The sequence below is a fragment of the Dermacentor variabilis genome, chromosome 6 (genome assembly GCF_050947875.1).
Source record: "Dermacentor variabilis isolate Ectoservices chromosome 6, ASM5094787v1, whole genome shotgun sequence".
Classification (NCBI taxonomy): domain Eukaryota; kingdom Metazoa; phylum Arthropoda; class Arachnida; order Ixodida; family Ixodidae; genus Dermacentor; species Dermacentor variabilis.
The window spans coordinates 186,636,876-186,658,110 of record NC_134573.1 but is presented as its reverse complement, the minus strand read 5'-3'; the positions used below and the strand labels follow the sequence as shown (position 1 = coordinate 186,658,110).

The 21,235-nt window shown below is 44.6% G+C and overlaps 1 protein-coding gene across 2 annotated transcripts in view; it reads left to right on the top strand.

The window, feature by feature from the left end:
- LOC142585957 (U3 small nucleolar RNA-associated protein 6 homolog) overlaps positions 1-20,784 on the top strand; it is a 91,716-nt gene extending 70,932 nt beyond the window's left edge. The window contains exons 18-21 of one of the 2 annotated variants that reach the window (XM_075697088.1): positions 6,611-6,717; positions 14,176-14,242; positions 14,332-14,404; positions 20,616-20,784. In XM_075697088.1, coding sequence (XP_075553203.1) covers positions 6,611-6,717; positions 14,176-14,242; positions 14,332-14,404; positions 20,616-20,773 — 405 coding nt within the window. In that variant the 3' untranslated portion in view covers positions 20,774-20,784. The remainder of the gene's footprint in view (positions 1-6,610; positions 6,718-14,175; positions 14,243-14,331; positions 14,405-20,615) is intronic. The other variant, XR_012829162.1, reaches the window with a different exon arrangement.
- Positions 20,785-21,235: the final 451 nt, after the last annotated feature.

The window sequence follows — 21,235 nt, the reverse complement described above, 5'->3', positions numbered from 1 at the left end:
AATGCGGCACTGAACAGCAGGCTTGATAGCGAACGTCGAAGTAGCTAGGCCTAGTGTTGCCGAGGTGGTGGCTACGGCTGCCAGTGGATCCGCGTGCGAGAGCACCTGTTTAAGGCAGCGAGATAATAAAAATGGCAGTGGTTGTGGCTTCGATCAATGCCGTTTCGGACCTACAGTCAAGGCAGAAAGTCCAGAAAATCAGGCGGCAAAGGGATTTTGCATCCGAAATTTCAGGTGTTATACATTGTCATGAATACCGTACCGGCACCGCCACGGTACGGGTATCGTGGCGGTGCCGCGGAGGTGTCCGAGTTATCGGGCACTCGAAAAATAAGTCGCCGACTGTAAATACAGGGTGTCTGCCAAGTGGGAAAACCAGAAATTCTTGGGGATTTTGATTAGTCTGGAAATACTCAGGGAAACTCAGGAAATTTGTGCTTCTATCAGGGAAAATGAGCAGTAATTTTGTTGAAAGGGAACAAAAGTAGCGGTAATGCTGGCCGAGTGACAGAGAGGAGTCATAACGAATCCTCTTTGTCGCCGAGTGGTCTGCTGGAGGAGGTGCCATTGTACAGTCAATGACGGACTTTCCGGATGCCCGATAATTTGGACGACTTCGCAGCACCACCACGTACCCTATAGAGTCAATGTATAAGAATGTCTAATTTCAGATGCGAGAACCCTTCACCATCCGATTTTCTGGAATTTTAGTTGTGACTGCAGTTCCGAAACGGCATTAATCAAAGCCACCACCACCGCCGCCATTTTTATTACCTTGCCGCCTTGAACCGGTGCTCTTGCACGCAGTTCCTCTGGCAGCTGTTGCCACCACCACGGCAATGCTAGGCCTGGCTGCTTCGACATTCGCTATTAAGCTCCTTGCCATTCTGTGCAGTGTTTTTCATAGAAAGAATTCGCTGCTTTCAGCGATGGCACCGACTCCACCTTTGTGGTCCTTGCGATTCGCATCGAAGAGAGGGTGTAGTGGACCTCTCTCGTGTCTGCACCGGCTCTCGGCGCAATTGCAACGTGCAAACGCGACGACATGAATACATGGGGGAGTCATGTGAAATTGAAGGTTCAGTAAAACCCTGGTTAATTCGACCTTGGTTAATTTGGAAAATCTGATAATTCAGACTCACCGTTTGGTCCTGGTGTATGCATTATTTAACGCAATGGAACTCTAATTCAGATGTATTTGGCCACACATCGGTTAATTCGAGCAACTCTCGGAGCTTGGCAAATGCGGAGAGCCGCAAATGTGCTACACTAAAGAGCAAAAACGGCACGAGCGTCCACCAAAATGAAGCAGCGGAGTTCGCATCGCCAAAGTCATCAGTGGAAATCGTACGTGAATGACAGCAATGCCAGAACGCTGCATGGCTATTACTGCCTTTAAAGGCTTTATTCTTGTGTTTACCGCCGCGCATAGCACTGCGTTGGCGGCGTGCCTTCATCACTGGGTAGTTGCCATCCACGATTGCGTTGACAGTGGCCGCGGTTTTGTCCGTAGCGGTTGTGGCAAATGGTAGTTTTGTTCTGACTAGGCACGCGCGTCTGCCGCCTGCCTTGATAACTGCGTAGTGGCCATCCCTGATCGCGTCGATAGCGACCGTGGTTTCGTCCGCAATTGCAGTAAATGGTAGTTTCGTTTTGACTCTGTGCGTGTGTCAGCTGCGTGCCTTCAAAACTGCAAGATCGCTGTCCATGATCACCGTGAAAGCGGCCGCGGTTACGTCTGCAGTGGTTGTGGCAAGCAGTAGCTTCGTTTTTACTTGGTGCAGAGCTGTCAATGATGAAGAGCACCGTTTGCATCGCGATGGACAGTGACACTGGTGAAAAAATAATCGGGATGTGCGCGTGGTAGTGAAAAGCGTGTCTCAGATTAAGCCATGCGCCGCTGCTTCACAGCCAAGGAAATCGATCGCGAGGCCTTCGCCTCTGCGAGCACTAATCAGTCACGATACGAAGAGAGTTGCTACTTCAGCTCTGCTTTTGTGCAGAATATAAACAGGATTTGCTGATTCATTCAGTAAATAAGGGCATGCTGATGTAAGCATTCTTTTTTCTTTATACCCTTGATAATTCGACATTCGATTAATTCGGACATTTCTTTTGGACTCGTGAAATCCGAATTAATGAGGTTTTACTGTATATCTGAAAGCGACGATTTGAAAATATGGTTCACCTTTTTTGGCCACTTGCAATATGCAGCCACTTATTTTTGGCCAAATACAGTATCTCAGACTCTAGATTATCCGGACATTTTAGCAGACCCCATCAAGTCCGAATTATCAGTCAGCGGCTATATATTGGTGGATTTTGCCAGTAATGTAGCAAAGAGATCACTTATGGCTGAGAGTGTAGGTCTGATAAACCAATAAATGGTGCCGAATTGAAGGAGAGGTGGTGATGGAACTGTCATTTTCTCAAAGCAGGTATAGCACCAGCCGACAAGTTAAATGATCATTATAAATAAATTACATGGCATTTGAAAACAAAGAAAAATTTGACCTGGCAAGAACTGGTGTAGAATTTAAGGACAGATGGTAGTAAACCATCGTTTTCTCAAAGCAGGCACAGGAGACTTCTGTTAATTTGACTCCAGTTAATTCGATCCTGACCGAAGGTCCTGGCTGGTGCCCATGCATTTTTGTAGGTCCAAGATATCGTTATTTCAATCCAAAAATTAGCCCTTGCCAGATAATTGGAGCTTGACCAGTCAGCATGCTTGTGCCTGACCTTTATGGTGATCCCAATAGAGACCCCTTTACTGGCAGCATCAGTCTCGGCACAGCTTAAGAGACAGTGAAAGTGTTGAACACATGCCATCTCCAATCGAAAACTCCTATTTCCGGCTCGCCTCACGGAAGATTTTCAAGCAATAACGGTAACTGGCAATGTCTAATTACGGTATTTACACTATTTTAACACATCTTTTTTTTTTTTTCTATGGAAAGTGGCCTAATAACCGCATTCGTGGCATTTGTATGCTTTGCCGCATAAACACTGCTGTATTGCAGTGTATTAGAGTTGGGCAAATATACTGCCAATATGAATCAGTAGTGTGTTTTGATGTTATTTTGCGTCTTGTTTAATTCTACCCGCCGTATAATTAGATCTATTTCGCCAGTTGCATCAGGGTCGAATTTTAATGTCTGAGTGATTTGCTCCAACTGTAGTAAAACGTCTACTTACGTAAGGTTTTTGTAGGTTTAGATGACATCTCTATAGATGTCACAATAGGTATGCAATGTTATTTTTTTGCACGAGTCGCTCCTGGAGTGGCAGGAAGTGTGCCAAAAAGAAAGAAAGAAGAGTATGCTTGGGAGTGGCGGGGGCTATGCAAGGGTGTGCTTGAGTTACCTGAAGAGTGGCAGTCAAAGAGTTAAATTTCCAATTCATATCTTTAGATCTTCTCATGATCAAGGTCCCCTGTGAGTAATTGACCTAGGTAAACATACTGATCGCAGCAAGGAAACTTATAGAAGAATAAAAATGAGTTGGAGTGCATACGGCAGGCTTTACTAAATCCTAACTGGGAGCTTGCCACTGTCATTGAAGAGAAAAGGGTACAATCATTGCATTCTACCGGTACTAACATATGGGGCAGGAATTTGGAGGTTAAAAAAGAAGCTCGAGAACAAGTTAAGGACTGTGTAAAGAGCGATGGAATGAGAAATGTTAGGCATAACATCAAGGGACGAAAGAGAGTGGTATGGATCAGAGAGCAAACAGGGATAGCCGATATTCTTGCTTACATTAAGAAAAAAAATGGAGCTGGCCAGGCCATGTAATGCATAGGGTAGATAATCGGTTGACCATTAGAGTTACTGAATGGGTGCCAAGGGAAGGGAAGCGCAGTTTAGGACGGCAGAAAATTAGGTAGGCTGATGAAATTAGGAAATTTGTAGGAGTAAGTTGGAATTGGTTGGGTAACTAATGTAATGGGAATGAGTAAACGGAATTGGCAGGACAAAGGTACAGTAGAACCTCGTTAATTCGAAGTCCGTCAGACCACGAAAAATTTTCGAATTATCCGGGTTTTCGAATTATCAAAAATGGACGAAAAACAAGAAATAAACGTATGAAATGTGGCTATATCAACACTGCACCTTTATTTCACCTGAAAAACGGTCACTTGAAGTACCGTATTTACACTATTGTAAGGCGACTCGAATGTAAGTCGACCCCCCCATATCGCGTGACAGGAAAAAAAAAAAGGAGAACATACTTGAGGGCGCATTCGATAACGAAAATTGATTAGTAGCTGACATGGTCACTGGACTACTCATCTTCACTAGTGCTGCCATCGTCATAGTTGCTACGGTCCCACAGCGCGTCGTCGTCCCGCGAAATTTCACATTTGGCAAACGACCGCACCGCGACATCTTGTGGAACAGCAGCCCATGCCGAATGCACCCAACCACACGCAGCCGTCAGGGAGTGTCTTCTGCCGCCAGCAACTCTTACTCACGGCGGAGCAGGTCCTTAAAAGGCGAAGATCCAGGCTTGTTTCATGACCATGTCGCACTTCACTGGCAGGGACCGATTGCGCATTTCAGCGACGTATGCCGCAAGCTTAGCCTACAGCTCCGGAAAGCGTCCAGACTTCGGCACGTGTGAAATTCCTCACTTGCCATCACAGGTGAAAATTTCGCTTCGCAGCAGTCGCCACTCTCTCACCACCTATTCAGAAACATCGAACTTGCGGGCCGCTGCGCAGTCATTTGTTTCTTCGGCGTAAAGGATGGCAGCCCTCTTGAACACTGCTGTGAACGAGTGCCGAATGATGAGTGGGCCTGGAGCACTCATGATGACTGAGGAAGCATAGAAGTAGCACGTAGCCGGCAGTCAAGTGGAACGCATCAAACTAAGAGCCACAGGGAAACAGAAACACGTGAGCGACGTCTGCTCTTCCATGAACTGTCGATACTCCTTGCAAGCGCCGCCGTTCTGGGGGTGCCGCTGCGAATGGAACAGCGGCACTTCCATCAACTATCGACACCCTCTCATGAGTGTTGTGTGCACTGTAAAACTCTCAAAAATGTTGAAAATCCCTTCTGAAAAGCGAACAAACATGCGGGATAGCGAAAAGCTATGGGTAGGGCCATAGAGCAAACAAAATTCTAACTACGTTGTAGCTCCCGTTGGTCTCGCTTTTTTGGTGGTGCCATGTTTTGGTTTCAATTGCAAGTCGACCCCCCACTTCAGATTTTCAAATTTAAAAAAAAAGTGTTCGACTTACAATCGTGTAAATAGGTAGTCATCGATGTGTGACTGCTTGGCGCGGTAGTTAGCCACACCGTAGGCTGCGTCCTTCAGTCTGCTTACAGTCCGCAGAAATTCACTGTTACCGTCGCTACACTCCCCAAAACTGCGCACAACGTTCACCAGAAACAGGATGGATGGATGGATAGATATTATGAGCATCCCCTTTGGAACGGGGCAGTGGGTTGCGCCACCAAGCTCTTGCTACTAGACTGCCTAATATCCTACCTAGGTTAAACACTGAAAAAAAAAAAAAAACACTCTGAACTACCTTGCCCAAATTTTCTGTTCCCCTATTGCGAACTGTGCTTTTGTACGTCTCCGTCTTTTGTCGTTTCCCTACTTCCACTAATCCTCCAGTCGCCTCTTACTAATGTCTATTGCAGACATGTTTGCTTTACCACTGCTCCCTCTGAACCCAAGGGCTTCAAGGAGGCCAGTGGTGCCTAAATCGACCGCTGAGTAGACGTCTTCACATTCTAATAAAACATGCTCCGTAGTTGATTAACAGAAACAGAAGCAGAAAGTTGATTAACAGAAAGTTGATTTAAAGTGCTGCCTGGCTGCCACTCTGGCAACCATACTAGCCTCAGAGGCTGGCACACAATTTTTTTTTGTGGATCACGGAGGCCATGGTTTAAACTGACGTATTATCTGGATATGGGCACGCTGGCTGTTCAAATTATCCGTCAAAATTTGCATGCAAACTGTTGGGACCGCCGAAAACCTTCGAATTACGCGGGATTTCGAATAAACTGAGTTCGAATTAATGAGGTTTTACTGTATTTGGAGGTCGCAAAGAGCGACCTTCGTCCTGCAATGAACATAAAATAGGCTGCTGCTGATGATGGTTATGATCCTTAAATCTTCAACTCTCTTCATTCTAAATATTATCTAAATATCTTTCTCCATTTTCCCTTGGCAACCGCCAGAATTGGTAAAACTGAGAAGTTGACATTCTTGGCTGTCAATTTGCCAGTCAGGATTGTCGTACATTTTGAAAATTTTTATTTTACATTTTTCAGATGTTTGACTCACCATTTTATATGTTATCTCCATACCTCTTCTTGTTTGCCCATGATTACCACTCAAACTTGGTGGAACGAGCATGACATTACATTATGTACAAGCGAACCGGGTTTCCTAGGACTCTATTGCTGTAAAAGCAGTTAAAAGAAATGCCTTGATAAAGCGTAGGTGCCAAGCAATAAAATGTCTATATAAGCACTGTGGTACTGTACTAATGTAGTAAAGAAAGTTTACCAACAAAGTATGTTGCGAGAGCTCAATCGCAGATTAAGGACTAGAGATTGATTACTGGTGTTCTTTGTTGTTGCAGAAGGCATTGTTTTACCCACATGATGTGTGCACCTATGCAAAAGAGAAACTCCTGGAATTGCACTCTTTGTACCATGGCTACAAGGCAGCACGGAAGTTTTACAAAAGGTTTGATGCCTCTATTTTGTCTAGTTGTGAAGCATGTATGCATTCTCAGGGTGTCTACCAACTGGGAAAACCGGGAATTCTCAGGGATATTGAGTAGTTGGGAAAAAGTCAGGGAAAACTCAGGGAATTTGGGCCTCTATCAAGGAAAATTAGCTGTGATTTTATTGAAAGGGTCGCAAGTCACGGTAATGCTAGCTCGAGTAACAGACAGGAATCGTAATGAATCGTCTTTGACGGCCTGTCGTCTTCTGGAGGAGTTGCCAGTGTACAGTCGATGACCGACTTTCCGGTTTCCTGATAATTTGAATGGCTTTGCGGCACCGCCACGTACCCCATAGAGTCAATGTATCAGAACGTCTGAAATTTCAGACGCAAGAACTCTTCGCCGTCCCATTTTCCGGATGTTTTGCCATGACCGCAGGTCCGAAACGGAATTAATCAAAGCCACCACCGCTGCCATATTGATTACCTCGCTGCCTCGAACCAGCGCTCTTGCACGCAGATCCGCTGGCAGCCGTAGCCACCACTGCGGCAACGCTAGGCCTAGCTGCTTTGACGTTCGCTATGAAGCTTCTTGCTGTTGTGTGCCGTGTTTTTTATTGAAAGAATTCGTTGCTGTCAGCAATGGCATGGACTCCGCCTTTTTGGTCCTCGCGATTGGCTTAGAAGCTTGGAAAACACGGTGTGTTGCATAATGCAGGTTCCCGAAAGTCAGCTTTGCCTTCGTACAGAAGTGTTACTTGGTGAAGCATACGCGCATGTATTGCAGTGAAGCATATTGCCACGGGTCACAGTATGTATTTCTTAATTATACACGTGTACCGCTATTTCCTGTCACAGTACGAGCACCGATATGCCTAATACGTGTACTGACAGGCCTTCAGAGTGTTTTCGAATGTGCCTGTGGTGGTTTAAGCCCTTAAGGGCAGTAAATGACATGCATTTATTTTTTCAAACTGGCCGATTTTTCTGACATTATTGTGGCCCCTAGGGAGTTAAAATCAGACGTAGACTGTGCAAGTGACCAACAAGATGCTTCAAAGGGTCCGTGAGGTGAACGAGTGGCGGAAGGACAAGAACAGAAAGGACCTATGCATTGATGAACGAACGGGAAAGGTAGTGTGTCGCCGCTTCTTTCAAGGAGCTTGAGCTCAAAAAACAGAATGTTGTCTGACGCCGAGAGGCAGGTGTTCCTGATCCAGACCAAGATAAACTCTTTAAGCAATGAAACGCAACACTGAGGTGTTGTGCGCGGGCTGAAAGTATGTCAGGAGAGTTGAGGTCGACACACCAGCATTTGAGAGAGAATCTCACTTCTGACAAAGTTTGGACTTCATACCATCGAGCTTGCTGTCATTTGATAGAAATAGCTCATATTCGAAAATATTTGCTTCTCTATGCATCTCCTTTTTATTCGTATTTGAGAATGTCCGACTCGATTTGCAATTTTTTTCGAATATATTTTATTTGCTGTGCATTTTACTAACCCCTCCCTTCTATTCTCTTCTTGAATAACATGAACACTCCTCTTTAGTATTCGTATTGGATTAAGTCGTTCTTTAAAATTTTTTTCATATGCTTATTAGAGAGTGACAGCATTGGGCAATATGGTTTCAGCCTGTCTTGACATAACACATAGTTCTGCATCACTAAGGGAATTTCGCAAAGGCACTCAGGGAAAACCTGGAAAACTCGGGGAATTTGGAAATGTCAACTTGGTAGACACCCTGATTCTCTGTAAAGCTAGATCTGTATGTCCAGCAAAATGTATGCTGCACTTCAGAGTCAGACATTGATATAATGTAGATGGACATAAATTATTTTAGGGGAAATATTGGAAAGTGCGCTTTTTATAGACCTTATAGAAAGATCTGGCAACCGGTGTGCGGCGAGCCTTTGCTTCCCTCTGGCTTGTGTGAGCTGGTGTGGTCACCTCATTCTATGGCATGTTCCTGCTTGAATGTGCTGCAGTTGTCTGCTCAAAAATTATTGGCCTCGAGCTCCACCACTGGAAATGCTGGCGCCACTGTCAGCGTGACGGGCTATTAGGGATCACGTGGATAAAGCGTCCGCGTCAGCTGCTTCGGGAGCGCCAAAGCGAGCTGAAAAGGAGAGTTTAAGTTCCCTTGTACACTGCGGTCCTCATTTAGTGGCGAGATTTTCCCGCTTCGAGTGTCTCCTTTACAACGCTTGAAAGCACCACAATAGGTAGTGGCTGCTTTTGAAGGTGCGCAACATGGTAGGCTACTGCTCGGTGCCGCAGTGCCGGACTTACACAACAGAGCCCGGTGTCAGCCTTATTCACACGTAGCCGCAGGACAAGAAGCTGCGTGAAGCTTGGCTCGCGAAACATAAAACCAGCAAACAGCCATCGGCTACAACTCGGGTATGCAGCAAGCACACGCGTGAGGAAGATTTCTGCTACGGCGCCGGGTCTGTGATGTTCAGAAAACGTGCACTGAGACGCTCGCTCGAGTCCGCTGCCCGACTAATGTCATGACGGTTTGGTCTATGAACTTGTCGATGCTATAGATACTGGCAAGTTCACTGGAGTGGAAAGGGAGCAGTAAGAAGCACATTAAAAAAAAATCATGGCATATGGTCATGTTTGTGTTATGAATTAATGCACTGGATTACAAAAAAGAAGCAGCGGGAAATCGCACACTGAGAACACCGATAAACATACAGTGCGACGCAACTCGAGAAATATTGAAACGTCCAAGAATTTAAAAGAGAAAAAAAAAAAGATTGAATCGTCGCAACGGCATATCACAGTCCCTATCGAAGTATCTACAATAAAATTATTTTTGAACAACTCTGAGAGCGCCCACGCAACAATGGTTGCTTGTATACTGTCAAATGCTCATATTCTGTGGCCTAAAGCTCATGGCACGGTGCGAAAACGCGCACGCGGTGAAAGCGAAACAGTGCGCGGACAAGCATGCAGATGCGCAGTCGGTCGCTGTGAATCTGTGCGATCGCTGCATGGAGACTTCATTCTATTACGCTCCATTCAATTATACAAACACTATAAGAACGTATTTCACATAAGTAAATGCTGAGAGCAAACTACCTTTCACGCAAGAAGCCGGTTCGGGAGACTCCATTGCGGCGACCGCGCGTAGTGGCGTTCACTGTATGTATTCGGTAAAGAGATAGCGTCTGTAAACGATTCTGTGCTTTCAATTTACCCATGATTATTATTTAGACAGTAAAAAACTTCTCTCATTTCGAAAGCACTTACAGAAATGTCCGGGAGAGCTCGTGCGTGGTGTTTTCAGTGAGCACTGACAGCAAAACCTATGAGGAGCGCGCCACGTGATCCCTCATACTACGCCAGCCAGGCGTTTCTGATAGATGGCGACTCTGTAACTCATCGCCGCCAATTTAGAGATGTTTTAGCTCGTTCTGCGACAGAAAATTTACATGTCAGTACATACAAGGCTGTCAGATAAGCTGCAGTGTAGCCTTTGGGTGCCATAGTTGTGGGTAGTCACTGAGTAGTCTGTGGTTGAATGGGTAGCACATTGGGCTGCTGTGCTGAGGTAACAGGGTTCGAAACCAGCCATTGGACAAAGGCGGGTCACTGACTAGGTGGCAATGTGTACATAAGTGCCGCTCTTCAACAAACCCCTTTCACGCTGACATGGGTTACTGTAGATGTGGGACTGGGTAGGTACTGCTGTTTGAAGAGACTCTTTGACGCCGACTTGGAACACCACGTATGTGCTGCTTGGTCTGTGCTGACTTTCAGTGAACCTCTTTGATGCCAACTTGTGCCACTGGGTATGTGCCAGTAGCTGTGTGCCGCTCTTCAACAAATGTCTTTGATGCCAAGTTGGGTGACAAGGTATGAGCCATTGGGAATTTGTTGCTCTGTAATGACAAAAAGAGATCCCTTAAATTTCACTGACGGTGAGTGGAATCGAACTCATGTCACGAAGGTTCCTCAAAGACAGCAACCCGATGTGTTAGCAGGCTGTGTCACAAATGCACTGGGTATGTGCCACTTGTCCATAAACGCCTTTCCCGCCAATGCTTTAGTGAGCTGCACCATGAATGCACTGGGTAGGTGCCGCTGAGTGTGCGGCAAGTGAGGGAACAATTCTCGACGTTTGCAGGCACTGGCGTGCCATGCTTCTTGTCTCGGAGACAGCACATAGACTTCTCAGCAGTGCCATCGGTTTGCGCAGTGTGTCCAGAAGGAAGCGTGAGATAGGAGCCTGGTTTCCGCATGACGCATTTTTCACTCTTTGCATGCACCAGCACGCCATGCATTTCAGAGGCGATGTGCAGGCTTCGCAGTGGCAATGCTAGAGGCGTTGAGTGTTCTTGGGAAAGCATAACTAAGGCTTCCCACTGCAATACAAGCCTTACACAGTCAAACCTTGATATATCGAACATGGATATATTGAATTATTGCATATATAGAACACTTTCTATATCACCTGGAAAATTGCATGCATTTTGATTTTTTATTTCGAACGTGATTGGGACATAAAATGGGTATATTGAATTTTGCCACCCCAGACCACTTGCGTTCTGTTGACAGGCAGCGTGCTTTCCCAAAACACCCTCGAAGATAGTGGTGGCACGATGGGCGTTGCAGACTGCTGCAAACTATAGCTGCACACATTGATTGTGCCGAGGGCACCATTTGAATGCAGCGGCGTACGCACGTGGTGGCTTGGCTAGTTTGACAATGTCAACAACGCATTGCATTTGCCGCACTGATTCCTCCTCGGTATCGTACTCCGCTCTTGCCACGCCTTGGGAGGAATGGCAGTTTGCTTCGCGCGACAGTGCACATTGACTGGGCTCACTTATAGATGCCATGGCAGATGCCACTTAATACTTTATTATTGACATTGCTTCAATACGCTTCAATTGGCGGACGTGGAGATCACAGCGGAAGTAGCGGCCAAACGAAAATGCTGCTGAAGTTGATCTCGCAAGCGCTAATGTTGCCACGCTCCCAACTTCAACTGAGGCTGTAGCTGCTTTGGCCCTTCTGCGCTGCTACTGCGGTGCAATAGAAGGCACCGACCTACCGCTTGTGGATCATTTAGACTGTGTTGAGGACACCATGGTTAAGCACGCAGCTGCCAATATGAAGCAGGCTACACTGCTTCAGTACTTACAACCAAACAAATAAATACATTGTGTGAAGCTTCAAGTGAGTATGTACTGGGCCACGATTGGTTCATTGATTGATTTGTACAAGCTTTTTACACATTTTTTATGTGATATTGTATATTGAATTCTGGCTATATCTAACTATTTCGTGATCACCAGAATGTTGGATATATCAAGGTCAGACTATAACTCGTTTCGACGGCGGCAGTATGTTGTGTCACTATATTCATGCAGCGCGAACACATTACCATCGACAATCATTGTGAGGTGGGTTCTGCTGCAATTTTTTTATGCTAGTTTTGTTTTCTAACCACAAATTCAGTCGTAGTATACAGTCGAGCGCCTCTACAACGAAGGAATAATTCTGTCCTATTTCTATTGTGAATTGTGGATTGTGTGACCTTTACAACAAAGTGACCTGTATAATGAATGATGTTGAAGGCCTCAAGCTCTTTGTTATGAAGGCGTTCAGCCAGGGTGTCTACCAACCGGGAAAACTGGGAAAACTGGGAATTCTCAGGGATTTTGAATAGTCTGGAAATGCTCAAGGAAAACTCAGGGAATTTGTGCTTCTGTCAGGGAAAATTAGCTGTAATTTTATTGAAAGGGAATGAAATTCACGGTAATGCTGGCTGGAGTAACAAAGAGGAATCGTAACAAATCTACTTTGACGCCATGTCGTTGGCTGGAGGAGTTGCCAGTGTACAGTCAACGACCGACTTTCCGGACGCCCGATAATTCGGACAGCTTCGTGGCACCACCACGTACCCCATAGAGTGAATGTATAAGAACGTCAGAAATTTCGGATGGTAGAACCCTTCGCCGTCCGATTTTTCGGACATTTTGCCATGACCGCAGGTCCGAAATGGTATCAATCAAACAAAGCCACCACCGCCGCCATTGTGATTACCTCACTGCCTCGAACGATGCTCTCGCATGCAGATCTACGTGCAGCCGTAGGTGCCACCACCGTGGCAGCGCTAGGCCTAGCAGCTTCAACGTTCGCTATTAAGCTTCTTGCCGTTCGGTGCCGTGTGTTTTATTGAAATAATTCGCAACTGTCAGCAATACGACTCCGCCTTTGTCGTCCTCGCTATTAGCTTTGAAGCTCTGAAAGCACGACGTGTTACATAATGCCGGTTTCTGAAAGTTATCTTCACCTTAGTGTAGTATTGTTACGCCGTGAAGCATACGCAAATGTATTTCTGTGAAGCATAACAAGCATGGGAAGGGAAAGTTGTCACGGGACGCAGTGTGTATTCCTAAATTATACACGCGTGCACTCTCCATCTCTAGTCCCAGTACGAGCACCGATATGCCTAATAAGGAGGTATTCAGAGCTTTTTCAGATGTGTTTGTGGGGATTTGAGCCCTCAAGGGCAGTAAAAGACATGCATTCATTTTTCCGAACTGCCTGATTTTTCGGATGTTTTCGCGGCCTCTAGGGAGTACTAAAAATTGTGCGTTGACTGTGCAACTGACCAAGAGAATGGTTCAAATGGTTCGTGAGGCAAACATTCATCAGAAGGAAGACAGGAACAGAAAGGACCTACGCATTGATGAATGAATGGGAAAGGAAGCGTGCTGCCATCGTTTTGAAGGAGCTTGAGCTCAAAAAGCAAAGTGTTGGCTAATGCTGAGATGCAGGTGTCCCTCATCCAAACCAAAATAAACTCTTTCAAGCAGCGAAATGTAACACTGAGGCGTTGTGTGCAGGCTAGAGTATGTGTGAACAGTTGAGGGTGACTTCACAGCTGTTGAGAGAGAATCTCACTTGTGACAGAGTTTGGACATCATACCAATGAGCTTGTAATCAATTGATAGAAATAACTCATATTCAAAAATATTTGCTTCTGTATGCACCTCCTTTTTATTCGTATTTGAGAACGTTCGACTCGATTTACAATAAGTTTTACAATTGTTTTGTCCGCAGGTATCTTATTTGCTGAGTATTTCACTAGCCCCCCCTCCTCTCCTTTCTGTTTTCTTATTGAATAAAATAAGCACTACTACTTATTATAAAAACTGGATTAAGTCGTTTTTTCATTCTTTAACACGCTTACTAGAGAATGACAGCATCAGGCAACATGATGTCAGCCCGCCTTGACGTAAAACAAAATTTTGTGTCACTCAGGAAATTTTGCCAAGGCACTCGGGGAAAACTTGGAAAACTCAGGGAATTTGGAAATGTCAACTTGGTAGACACGCTGTTCAGCTGTATCACCCTGAGAAAAGCACTGGGTCCATACTAACTCGACTTTCTATTCTCTTGAATGTTATCAGGAGCTGTATCTCAGACTATGAATACTTTTGACTTTCCAGAATGCTGCACCTCAAGCCCCTGTCACTTGCCTTTTTTCAGCGCATGATTGATTTGGAGAATTCCAGCGTGAGTTCTTACACGCCCTTCCCAATTTTTTACATTGACCTACTTTTTAATCATTTCTCTGTTGAACGTGTCCTACCATATTTTCTCAGGCTCAACCAGATGCGGGCAAGTTGAGGAGTTACTTCGAAAATGCAGTAGCTGAGTTTGGGGAAACAAATTTCGGTAAGTGTCAGCTTATGTGCACATACTGGTTCATTAGTCTGTGATTGTGCGAATATGAAATTTGTGGTCCGAAGAGAATAGTTTGAATATTTGTGTGATGTGCAAAGCCTTTGAAACAATAGCCAGAGTGCGACAAATCTTCAGAAATAAGAAAGTGGTCTTTGCTAGGATGGAAACTGTTTTTATCTCTGGAATCGGCTTTCTTTTCTTTCGTTTTCTTTTATATGTGCTGTTATTCAGATGTTAATCCAAGGTTTGGTAAAAACTTGTCAGGCAAGGCTTGAACATTGCCACAATGAAATAAACTAACACTCGCCTAATTACAAGGAATGAAAAAAGGAAAAGTTTCATTCCTGTTTTCTTTCTTTGTATTTAAGCAAGTGCCCATTTTTTGGTTGTTACAGTTATTCAGACTTTAAACATTTTTTCAATACCACTACTACAGAAACTTCATGTACAGACTTTTTCTACTTGAAATTTCACCAGTGGTCGAGGTCGTGCTATTGTTTCGCATTCACCTGTCATGCGGCCTGAATGTGTGTCATGCACCATTGCAATATCATGAAGTGTGGCCTTGGCTGTGTTCCACAAATTTGTCTGATGAGCTTTATAGCACAGATGAGCTTTATAGGCATGCTCGTTGCAATTATTGGTCAGGTCGCCCGTAATCCCTAGCACCGCTTCGACGACCCCCATTTGTGGGCCTGCTCTTGGGCCCAATCATAGATAGGTTACTTGATTAGTGACAAACTTCTTGTGAGAGTTTGCCACCTGTCACCATGCCAGCCATTGCCAGATTTTCCTCGTGGCCACATTACCTTAGCTCTTACGCCTTATCAGCGCTGCTTTGCCATGTGTCAGCGACCAAGGTTACAGTTTGGTGCCGAGTTGACACAGGCCTATTCATAAAGGTCATACGACTCTTGGAAAACGAAAAAAACCGCATTGGCAACATAAGCGATAGTATGGGAGGTTAACCTGAATTGTTGCCAATTTTCTTGAAGGGCTCCCATTTCTCCATTGGAGTTCCTATTGGCTGCGATGCCACTTCACGAGCTGTACCTTGACAGAGCAGAGCGGGCGAATGAGACACGTGCTGTAGCGGTAGTGCGAAGGTGTTGATTGAGGGGAGAGAGCATCACCGCGATGCCACGTCACTCTCGCTCTCGGCATGAGTGCTTCTCGATGGAACAGAGCCTGGCAGAGTGGGCAAAAGGGAACACTTGCTTCAGCGGTAGCATGCCAGGTGTTGCGTGAGGGAAGAGGGCATCACAGTGTTCGGCATGCGGTGTTGGCACCTCAGGCTGCTGCTGCTTGCTGGCTCGGGCAGCACACACCGCTATTGGCACTGGTGGCATGTGCCTTTATGCAGCGGCGCCATGAATGTAATGCCATGTGATGGCCGGGGCGGGCGCAGCAGGCGGTGACTGCCAGTTATGTTGGTTTAGTATGCTCCGTCGTTTCTTGTGTTTTGTGTTACCGAAATACGATGCAAAGCCAAATCTGATCAAACATGTTGCATTTTTGGGTGCACGAACAGTTACTGAAACATGACTGAAGCTGGTTAGGTCATTAAATTGTCATTTTTCATCACGACATCGCGTTTTTCACGCGGAAAGACTGTATATGTGCAGCCTGTAGGCAACAGCGCATACAGTGCTGAGCAATTGAAACACGGCACTCGAAATGCATGGTCGCCGGTGCTTCTTGCACCAACTGTAAGTGCTGGGGACACCGAACTGATGCATCATAGAATACAGCGAGAACCTTTATGATGTGTTGTGACTGCATTTAGTCCCTTGGTGATCACTTAGCGCTCACCTGTGGCACAAATAAAAAAACTGGCAGCCGTGTGCTCCGAGTATTGTGCTTCAATTGCTGAGCACAGTACATGTTTCCGATGCTGCTTTGCTATGGTCTAGTTGTTCTAACATTAGTTAAAGAGGCGTTCATACGCAGGAGCTTCGTGCCCCATGTGAATTGCCTGTCTGCCACTGCAGGTGTAACTGCTCCGGAGCTTGGGCCCCGAAGGAAAACAGTTTGATTTGTAGTCGTCAGTTTGCCAGGTTATCAGTCTATCGGTCTTTCCGTTATAGGGTATATTTTTCTTCCTTGCGCTTTCCGACTCTGTCTGCATCCAGCACATGACTGACGGCAAAAGCAAATGCAGTGGTGTGTTCGCACTTGCCGCTACCGATGGCTCTCGTTGCTCTAAGCTGTCTGAAATTGACCATAACTGAAGATTAGGTTAGTTTATAAGACATTAAGAAGGGCGAAGCATTGTAAAGATAAAAGCAATTACAATGGACAGAGAATGGGAACTTATTGACACATATGCTATGGCCAAAGCAGCTCAAGAAACAGAAAAGGAGAAACATTCGTCTCCTTTTTTTTGTCCCTAATTTTTGTGTTCTTTGCCTATTGCCATGATTAAATATGCAACAATGTTAATACACACAGCAAAATAACAGCTGGAATATAACTGCTGGAGTTGCATGTGTTAGCTTGCAGTGGTGAGCTCTGTCCTCATGATGCATTTGCATTGCAATTTGCGCTCATTTTTTGCTTTATATGCTGCCTGATGCCACGAATGTGATCTGCCTTGTACAAGTGATGACCTTTCTCAAAAGCAAACACATGAGAATGCGTTTTGCGGTACCTCAGCCCTTAAAACCCGCAGTGCAAAGTCATTGGAAGCACTGAGCGCCTTCGTCATGTCGTCTGCCTCACATGCCTGTGCTCTGACAGCTGCTGTTTGCAAAACCAACACCAACCATTTAAAACCAACACCAACAAGTGATGGCTGCTAGTTCAGATGTGTCATGTAGTGAGAAAACTTCCAGACAAACTTTCTGTATAAGCATGACAAATGTCATCAGAGGTCTTCCTCTCGACATCAGCTCCTAGTTGCAGCAGCAGCACGGGCAGTTCTTGGCGGGATATGATGATAGCTTTTGTAAGCAGCTCACAGTGGTCTACACTAACATCCGAAGTTTGCTACCTAAACGCAATACACTTCGTGCTTTTCTAGATGATAGTGACAGACATGATAGTACTAACGGAGACATGGTTGAATCCAGATATCGTCGACAATGAGATTCTACCAGGAAATATTCATTACAAAATTTATATAAACGACCACTTCAAGAAGCGTGGTGGGGGTGTACTTATTGCCATTAAAAAAAACCCTTCATTCATATTTTATCGATTCCTGGTCATCTCTCAAGCTTGTGTGGGCTGCTGTTTATGTGTCTTCCAGCACTGTACTGATTGGGGCCTGTTACCGGGCGCCAGATTGTAACCATTCCTTTTGGATGACTTGCGGGACAGTATTACTAAAGCGCTCTAGCTGTGTCTATCCAACCACATTTATCTTCTTGGTGATTTCAACTTTCCGCTTATCGACTAGGAACATATGTCGTCTTCATGTCATGCGTCTCTGGAACTAACCAATCTAACGTTAGATTTTAACATCTTTAACGTGTCTTCCAAATAATGAAGGTGCCTACACGCGCTTCCAATATCTTGGACTTGGTTTTCACGAACGCTCCTGACACAATAACTTCCATTGAAAATATGAGTGGCTCTAGTGATCATAACCTCATCCAGCTAACTGTTAGCATTCCAAAGCCCGTGTCTGGCGCAACAACAAAACAAATTTGCGATTATAACAGAGAAAAATACAATGAGATTAACTCCCAACTAGAAGAATTTTTTTGCCAAGTACTACTACCTTCATTTAATTGTTGATCAGTAAACGACAACTGGGTACTCTACAGGGAAAAATTAACTACATTAATAGACCGGTACATCCCGATAGTCTGCATAACTAATGACAGATCCAGCCCTTGGTTCAACAAGTCTCTTCGCAAACTAAGGAATAGAAAGAAGCGTTTGTATAACAAGGCTAAACGTGTGCACACTGCTGAGGCTTGGCAGATATACAAAGACTGTTTAAACAATTACTGCTCAGCGATATCTTCCGCTAAAGATAAATGCTACTCGCAAGACCTACCATCGCTGCTAACTTCCAATCCCAAAAAATTTTTAAAACCATATATCCGACACGAGATACTAACACCATAACTTTACACGGAACAGAAAACATACCTATTTCTAGTGCCAATTGCCCCACCATATTCAACACGTTTTTTTCATCTGTTTTCACTCAGGAGGACTTTTCCAATGTTTCAACTTTTCCCGAACTTGACACTGCATACATGGAACCAATTGTTATCACTGTTGAAGGCATTAAATTACTCATTAGTAAGCTCAATATATCCACCTCAGCCAGTATTGACAACATTAATTCCAAGATATTGAAGAACACTGTAGCTGCCTCAAGCAAGATCTTATGTCATATTTTTCAACAATCCCTAGCATCTGGAAAGGTACCCACCGATTGGTTAATGGGGAAAATAATACCAATTCACAAATCTGGAGATGTTCACTCACCTGACAAATATCGGCCCATATCTTTAACCTGCATATGTTGCAAAAGGCTTGAGCACATAATCACTTCACACGTCTACAGCCACCTAGAAGCTCACAGTATTTTTTCTAATCAGCATGGTTTTAGGAAGGGATTTTCCTGTGACACACAATTATTTGAACTAACGACTGACTTGCACTTTAACATGGACTGCAATCTTCAAACTGACTGTATCTTTCTTGACTTTTCTAAAGCTTTTGAACATGGGCCCCACTGCCACCTAATTTCTAAATTATCTGCCCTATGACTTAACTCTTTAACATTATCCTGGATTCATAATTTCATGTCTTTTTGAGAAAAGTTTACTGTTCTTAACAATTTCACTTCCCCACCTTCTTCTGTTAGCTCTGGTGTGCCACAAGACAACGCCCTCGGCCCCTTACTCTGCTAATCTACATTAACGACTTACTTACCCAGATTACTTCCTGCATGTGCCTTTTTGCCGATGACTGCATAATCTACCGTCCTATTCACATGACTGACGATCACTTGGCACTTCAAGCAGATCTTAACCTTATCGCTAACTGGTGTAACAAATGGCTCATGACACTAAACTTTACAAGGTGCGAGGGGATGTGCTTCAGCCGAAAATGTGTAAATTATAAATTTTCGTATCACCTTAATAACACTATGCTCTCCCACACTTCATCATACAAGTACCTTGGTGTTCTTACAGAGCATCTTTTATGGGTCCCACACATCGCTTCTACATGTGCCAAAGCATCACATTCTCATGGCTATCTACGACGCAACTTGCGAAATGCCCCGACAAACATTTGAAAACTCGCCTTCCAAACATTCATTTTGCCACAGTTAGAATTCGCCTCCTCAATTTGGTCCCCTCATCAAAATTACCTAATCAATATGATGGAAAGGATACAAAATATAGCAGCCCGGTTCATATCACGTAACTACGGTATAAACTCAAGCATTACACAAATTAATCTAGGCCTTCTACTGCCGCCATTAGATATCCACCGCAACATCGCTCTTTTGTGCTTATTCCACAAATATATTTACACTAAATAAACAAACCCGGTTACAACTGCAAATACCCCACTCTTTTTCACGCAGACTACATAATCAGTTCAGCTTCATGCGCATATACGGTAAAACAAATGCATTTAATTCATCTGCACTACCTCGTGCCATTGGTCCTTGGAATGACCTCCCTGATAACATAGCCTCCATGTCTAGCCTCAACATGTTCTGTTGTCAGTTACTCGCGCTTTACCCATTTAATACCGTTCACGAATGCCCAGTCTAGTGTATTTGATTGTGTATTTTTGCATTGTTGTGTATTATTTTCATAAACAGTATTCTTTTTGCTCTGTTAACGGTAACAAGTGTTCGTGTGCCTCCAGATATTGCTTTGTATTCCCCTGTGCCTTGAGTATTGTATAACACGGCAATCTTTGTATAGCACTGTTCCTGTTGGAAATTTGTACTTTTTATGTCTTTACTGTTTAAAATGCCCCCCTTACTTTATGCCCTGCCATAGGGCCTGTAAGGTTGTTTTGAATAAATCTACAAGTACTGCTACTCCTGTATTTTGTCATTTTGTCTCATCTTAGTTCACTCACACAGTTTGCGTTATTTAGCAGCAGGACATCGACCATGGTTCGCTTCTTTATTCAGAACCAAACTGACATTCATTAAGAAGGTTCCATTCCACCAGTATCCTTGTAATTAATTTTGATCCTGTGTTTTACTTTTCAGATCTCTGGATGAAGTACATCCTGTTTGAGCTGAAACATCCAGAAGGAAAGCCTGAGCAAGCTGGCGTCCTCTACCACAGGGCTGTGAAGACTCTGTATGATGATCTCACTGACCACTTCATTTCTGCTTACTCTTTGCTGGACACCAGTAAATCGTAAATGGTTGGTCATTGGGGTGGTTTTCAATGTTGTCTTTTAGTGCATGCCACATGTTGTAATGCTGAACATCTGGGTCCTTGGTGAAAATTTTGGCAAGCTTGAAACCCTCACACAAGGCTGTCGGCTGCACACATGAATTTCCATTGCGCTGGTCTGAGGTATGTCCTGTCTTCTGTGGAGACCTAAACTAGTGTGGCACTTGCCTGGCAAAGGATATGCATAGCAGAGTCTCCACAATGCTGTGTACAAAAGACACTGTGGTAGGCTCTCCATTATTTCACACTTGTGGCCCACACACGCTCCATGGGTAAGAGGCAAAAAAAATTATTTCCCAACAACATGCAAAAAGAATTGTGCATGCCATTGGCAGTTTTAGTGTACAGATGTAAACTGACTACCAGCAAGCAAGGTTGCTCAGCAAGGAATTGCCTTGACAAACTAAACGTGGCACGTAGCTCCCTA